This window comes from Mus pahari, chromosome 2, assembly GCF_900095145.1.
Source record: "Mus pahari chromosome 2, PAHARI_EIJ_v1.1, whole genome shotgun sequence".
NCBI lineage: Eukaryota > Metazoa > Chordata > Mammalia > Rodentia > Muridae > Mus > Mus pahari.
In genome coordinates this window covers 73,815,800-73,822,490 of record NC_034591.1, presented here as the reverse complement: position 1 = coordinate 73,822,490, position 6,691 = coordinate 73,815,800, and the positions used below count along the sequence as shown (strand labels likewise).

The window sequence follows — 6,691 nt, the reverse complement described above, 5'->3', positions numbered from 1 at the left end:
TGTGTGTGTGTGTGTGTGTGTGTGTGTGTGTGTGTATACGTGTGCGAGTGCATGCATGCACATGTGCGCATGCACACTGGAGAAAAGGAAGGAAGGCTGGGAAGCAACTACCTGCATCCTACATCCTTAATTGTCCTGATTTTCACCAACCAACATGATAGGGAGCATCCAGAGACGATGGTTCTCTAATTACCTGCCTCAGACTCACCAAGTCTCGGTGCATCTAACACACAAGTAGAGAGAGAGAGAGAGAGAGAGAGAGAGAGAGAGAGAGAATGCTCCCCCAGCTGGCTCTGAAGCAAACCATCATCCAAAAGCCAGTGGGGGTAGTCACAGGTACCCTGTGGAAGTGAACCCCACTGTTCTCATGCAGCTAAGGTTGCCCGCACCCGTGGTATGCAAGGCTCTGCTCTTGGCACAGGAGGTAAAGAAGGAAGGAAGGCTAGCATGCTAGGGATGCAGGCCATGATGGCAGAACAGTCTGTGCATCACTAAAGTGTACACCATAGAACAAAGCAAGGAAACTGAAGGCAGGGCTCAACTTAAACAGGCAGCTGCTCACTCTTGTCTTGTGGTTTGTTCCTCTGTCCACTGGTCCAGACACTAGAGCAGAGGAATTAAAAGATTAAACTCCAGCTTCCATACTAAGGAGGAGGAGATAACCAGGCTAATGTGTCCTATAAGGGGTGCGGGAAGATACAGATAAACAGACAGAGAAGGCCAGGAGAGGTCTGGAAAGACAGCCAGGAAGTGATCCCTCGGTCATGTGACAGTGGAACAGAGACATCAGGGAAGTCAGAGAGCAGGCCCTGGGGACACAGTGCTCCATACAAGGGACAGAAAGTACAAAAATTCCTTCAGCAGTTTCAAGAGCAGGATCTCCAGAGCTTCAGGAGAAAGTGACAGGAGTACAAAGGAGATACAAGTGAACAAGGTATGTAGACTGCAGTTCTGACCCCCAGCACCCGCATAACTCCTGGGTGGGTGTGAGGCCCTCCTGCAACCCCAGCACTTGGAAGGGAAGGCAGAGACAGGGAGTGGGGGAGTCCCAGGACAACTTAGATAGTTAAACTAGCCAAGTTGGTGAGCTCTGAGGTCAAGTGAAAGACCCATCTCAACAAGTAAGGTGCCAGCACTCGGGAGGCAGAGGCAGGTGGATTTCTGAGTTCGAGGCCAGCCTGGTCTACAAAGTGAGTTCCAGGACAGCCAGGGCTATACAGAGAAACCCTGTCTGGAAAAAAACAAACAAACAAAAAAACAAAAACAAAAACAAAAAACATGTAAGGTGAACTTGTGGACGTTGTACATCGTGGTGCGCACTAGGCTCCGCACCACGATGTACAACGTCCACAAGCAGAAACAAGCCGGGCGTGGTGGCGCACGCCTTTAATCCCAGCACTCGGGAGGCAGAGGCAGGCGGATTTCTGAGTTCGAGGCCAGCCTGGTCTACAAAGTGAGTTCCAGGACAGCCAGGGCTATACAGAGAAACCCTGTCTCGAAAAACCAAAAAAAAAAAAAAAAAAAAAAAAAAAAAAAAAGAGAGAGAGAGAGAGAGAGAGAGAGAGGGAAAACATGTGTATTTGGTGTTGGAAATGTGAAAAGAAACACTAGCATGAACATGCTGGATGCGAGAGAGAGGTTAGTGGAGATATGACAGATATCACAGATGATAAGAAGGCAGAAGCTCGTGGAGAGGCCAGCCAGAGAAGACATTCTGGAACCGCCATGTTATAGACAGCACTAGAAGCCATAAAGCAGTTGGAGGTGCCTCAAGAGGGGATGGGGAGAAGGAGAAGAGCAGAGACAGTCTTTGAGCAGAGAAGCTACACAGCACTCGCTGTTGGGGAAAAGAGAATCACTCAGCAGAGTGTGAGAAACCACCACCAGGAAGGAGGAAAAATGGCCGGAACAGGTAGTGGAGTCAGATGAAGGACGGAATCCACAGTGGGGACACTTCAAAGCCAGAGGGATGACGAGGGCAAAGTAACGGTGATGAAAGTGGTGTCCATGGACTGGGATGTGTGAGATGTGTAAGAAGTGAAGACAGACTGGGGGTTATAGTGTCCACAGCTCTTTCATAGGAGAGATAACAGTGACTGGAGTAGACTGGGAGCCAAGCTGAGTTCCCATAGTGCTGAGATGTGCTGTGTGGATGCCCCATTAGAGAAAGGACCACCACTCGTACAGTGGGGATGCTTAGGGCCATGTCCTGGAGCATGATGACACAGAGTGGCTCAGGCCTGGAGGGTTAGTGGGGTGGAGGCGGGGGTGGTGTGAGGAAGAGCCTGAGGGACACTCATTTTTCCTGACTGTCTCTGTCCTCTGAGGGAGAATGTACGGGAAGCCGGAGATGTGTGGAAAGGTCATGCGGCATTTGAGAGGGCAACGGGCTACAGAGGGGCAGCAAGTGGGCCTGCACCTGGAAAGCACCATGGCATTAAGTGGCCATGGGTTTAAGGTGACGCCATCAACAAGGAGGTATCTTCGTGTAATCCAGTTCAGCTCAGTGGTGTGGGCATGAAGCAGGGCAAACTTAATTTCCCCCAGAGCAGAGGGGGTGTAACAAAAGGTGAGCTAAGCCCATTGCAGAGCATGGAATTATAGTGAAGTGAGAAAAGAGGCAAGAAGGTCTTACATCAGGGTGTAAGACTGTGAGACACTGGCGGGGACAATGGACTGTAACTGTAGAACGGTTTGGGACTGAGAAGGAACATAATCGAGAAATGAGGACACATGAAACACTGGAACCCAGATGGTGGAAAGGGAGGACAGGCCTGTAGCAGATGGATGGAAGCCATGTCACACTGCAGGAGAGAAGCCAAAGACACAGGAGCCTGGGGCACCAGAAAAGTCACTTCTATGGACCCTGAAATGGCCAGGAGGCATCATGAGTCTCCTGAGGGCAGACCACATGCTGGAGGGTAGAGTTTGGAACTGCTAAAGGGGAGATAGATCTGAGGGTTAGCCGGTTACACACGGCCTTCAGGAAGGGTGAGAGGTGGGGCTCGGGGCAAGGAGGCGTCATGGTCCAGCCTGCTCACCCTGGGCAAGTTTCTTTGCTTCCTTGTCCCATAACACTCTGATATGAAAAGGAATGCTGTAAATATACTTATCTTCCAGGATGGTTAGGAACATTTGAGAAGATCGATCACCATCTAGGAGGTACACACAGGGTGGCAAAGGCCTGTGGTGATCACAAGGGCTCTGTCCCAGAGCAGAAACAATGACCAATGTAATTATAACTGTGAATGTTGGTATGCACCCATACTTCCAAATACAGGAGTCAGAGGCAGGAGAATCAAGAGTGTGAAGACAGTCTGGGCTACACAGAGAGCTTAAGGAGAACCTGGGCCATGCAAAGATGGCCCTGTCTCAGAACCACCCCAACCACCACCACATAAGCAGTTGCCCAGCCCATGGTTCTGGCTCTCTGTGACTTTAGTTGGGGTTTCTATTGCTCTGCTGAAAGACCAAAACCAAAGCCGCTTTGGGGGTGGGGTGGGGGTGGGGGGAATCGAGTATAATTTGGTTTACATTTCCATATCACTGAAGGAAATCAGAACAGGAACTCAAACAAGGCAAGAGCAGAGAGGCAGGAGTTTCCACACAGAGCATCCATAGAAGGATGCAACTTACTGGCTTGCTCTTCAGGACTTGCTCAGCCTCAACAGCCTGTATTCATGTAGAACCCAGGACCACCAGCCCAGGGATGGCACCATCCACAGTGGACCGGGCCCTCCCTCATCCATCAGTAATTAAGAAAATGCCCTAGAGGCTTGCCTAGAGCCCGACTTTATAGAGGCATTTTTTTTTTTTTTTAAATTGAGGTTCCCCTCGTCTCAGATTACTTTAGCTTATGTCAAACTGACATATAACTAGTCAGCACAGGCAGTAAATAAAGATGCCCCTCGTTGTACTCTTAGATATAAACCATGGAAGGAAGAGGAGGCCGGGCAGGCAGATGGTTTCTAAGGTGTTACCCAGTTGGGAGGTCGGCTTGGTGTCTCTGTCTAGAAGGTGAAACAAGTAGATGTGACCACTGTAATAGAAGAGTCAAGGTGAGTCCAAGGACAATCCTAATCAATTCTGGTCATGGGAGTGATCAGAAGTGCTTGGGAAGAAACAGGCCTTGTCACAGGGTGGAAGAGATCAAGGAAAACATGAAGGAGAAGCCAGGGCCAAGCTGTGTGGTCTCAGGATGTCAGTGAGGGTTCTGGATTGCACTTAGGAATTGACACTTCTAAATCTAAGTTCCCAGTCTTAAACAGCAGCAGCGACCAGCCTCTAAGCGTGTGGCACAGAGCATCCAACTTGCATCAAGGACCCAGTGACAGAGAGTCAAAGCAGAGGCAATGAAGCCAGATGCATTACAACGTTTCCAAATAAAAACGAATTCTAAAAAGCACACAGGCATTTCATTCAGAACACAAGGTCAGAGCCGGTTTTTATAAAGCGGCAGGGCAAGTGTAAAGGTGAATACCTATGTCATATGTAAGTATCCAGTGTAACGTATGGGCAATGCCTGGGTATCACTAGTGCTCACGCGTCAGGCATGAGTGGACCATACAAGTTCCTGTTAGAGAGAAGATGAGGTAGTAATGTCAAACTTAGATTTCAAACTAATAGCACATACCTAAACTTCCACCATCTGACCTCATATTCTTTCCCTTTGTTCCATGCAAACGCAAATGTGTGCGCGCGCACACACACACACACACACACACACAAGCATGTTTCAATTTCAGATTAGTGCCCCTTGGGCCAGCTCAATATGACATCATGTGGAAGCACAGATCCCTAGTGTATAGTCCTCAGCCTCTTTGTGTAAACTACAAACCAGTGTGCGACTCCTGGAGCCCAGGACGCCTCTTCCTCTCCTAGACCCCCATGGGGCACCTAAGAACCTCCCTAACTTGTAAACACTTTGAAAACTCTTCTGGCAGTAAGAGAATTTACATAATTCCCCCACAAAAGCTCATTCGGCAGCTGGAATTTCCATCCTTGATTAAAATGATCAAACGGACTGACTGTCCAGGACTTTCCTTTAGGAAAGTTCTTTTCTACAGACACGTACGTCCTTGTGCCCCTGGCTGGGAGAACTTGCTCCGCCCTGGACACCCTTGCCAATCTGGCACTGCTGTGACAGAGGGGACCAGGGGAGGGCAGCCAAGCAAGCGCCAGCCTGGCTTTGTGGACGTGTCCTCGCATTAGGGAGGTCTGGCTTCTGGGAAATGTAGTTTTCCTGTCCCAGGAAAGAGGCGCTCTTGGGGAAATCTGAGGCGAACAGAAGCCATGGAATGCTCCCCCACCCTCGAAGGTGCAAAGATGCTGATGGAAACCACTGGTTGCCCCCTCCCCCCCGCCAACGTAAGAGTATACTCATGGGTTTCGTAGTGTCCAGACATTACCTTTCTGCTAAGAAACTCCCTGACCAGGGAGGCGGCCACCTCCTCCACGTACAGACTGTCCATGCTGCTAGCGCTGCCCACGAGGCCACGCGGCGGCCTACAGCCCCAGGCCCCGTAATCCGTTGGGCCCAGTAAAGCGGCGTTGCCGTGGCGACGGTGGCATCCGCGCCAGGAAGAACTCCTCCCCTTCCTGGGAAACCAGCAATGTAGGAGGGCGGGAGAGAAGGGAGGAGCATCCTCCAAGCCGCTGCTCTCTGCCAGTTGCTGTGCCAGCAGCTGAAGGCGGGGCTTAGCCTATGAGTTCTGGGCGCGGAATTGACTGACTCCTGCTTCTTGTGGATGGCACTGGCCCAATCAAAGGTTCCATTTCTCCATACATAAAATGGGAAACACGCCTTACCCTGTGGTACTTAAAAGTCTGAACCAACGGGGAAGCAGCCCCGACAGTTCACCCTCAGCACCGCAGTTGCCTCCCAGGTTCACTTGAGACACAGACTTTAGCGTTCTGACCTCTGTTATGGCAAGGGCGCTAAGACTCCAATTCCTGGCATCTAGAAACTGGAAGGATGGGAAACTGGCAAAGCCCGGGTCTTTGCCGGTCCCTTGGGTAGCACCCCAACTTTCTCCACGTCTGTACTTTGCCTGTTGTGTTGGCTTGCTGGGGCTGCCATAATAAAACGTGGCAGACTGGCTTCAACAAGTTACTACCCTGAAATCCTGTAGCCTGCAAGCTGGTGATCAAGGTGGCACCAGGGCTTTTATGGCGAGTTCCCTCTCGTTGACATCTTCTTTCTGTGTCTTTACAGAGCCTCCCTCTAAATGTATCTGTGTGCTATTTATCTCTTCTTAGAAGAACACTGACCACAAAGAGTTAAGTGTCCACCATAACAACCTCCTTTTAAGGTTACCATGCCTCCAAATAAGCCACATTCTAGATGCTACAAGGCATTAGGACCTCAACTTAGGAACAGTATGCTCTCAACTCAGCACATATCACTCACACTGCTACTTATATATTATTTTCTCTAAACCAATGTTTCTTATTTTTTATGAAAAGTGTTTCCAGGCAGTGATACTAACAAATTCTTAGGTTTGTATGATTATTCAATTCTGAGAAACATTAAAACATTTACAAAATTAGAAAGGTCTGCTTGTATGCAAGATTGTCTCATAGTCAATGGCGCATGCAGTGTCTGGAGGCTTCATGCTCCACTTTGGTGTCCTGAAGATGACATTGTATTAGGACAGTTATTATAATGTCCAGGCATCCTCACCGTCTAACC

The 6,691-nt window shown here is 49.5% G+C and overlaps 1 protein-coding gene across 2 annotated transcripts in view; it reads right to left on the bottom strand.

The window, feature by feature from the left end:
* Mindy4 (MINDY lysine 48 deubiquitinase 4) overlaps positions 1 to 5,589 on the bottom strand; it is a 103,650-nt gene extending 98,061 nt beyond the window's left edge. Inside the window, exon 1 of one of the 2 annotated variants that reach the window (XM_021190936.1) lies at positions 5,409 to 5,589. In XM_021190936.1, coding sequence (XP_021046595.1) covers positions 5,409 to 5,471 — 63 coding nt within the window. In that variant the 5' untranslated portion in view covers positions 5,472 to 5,589. The remainder of the gene's footprint in view (positions 1 to 5,408) is intronic. The other variant, XM_029535588.1, reaches the window with a different exon arrangement.
* Between the last annotated feature and the right edge of the window lie 1,102 nt (positions 5,590 to 6,691).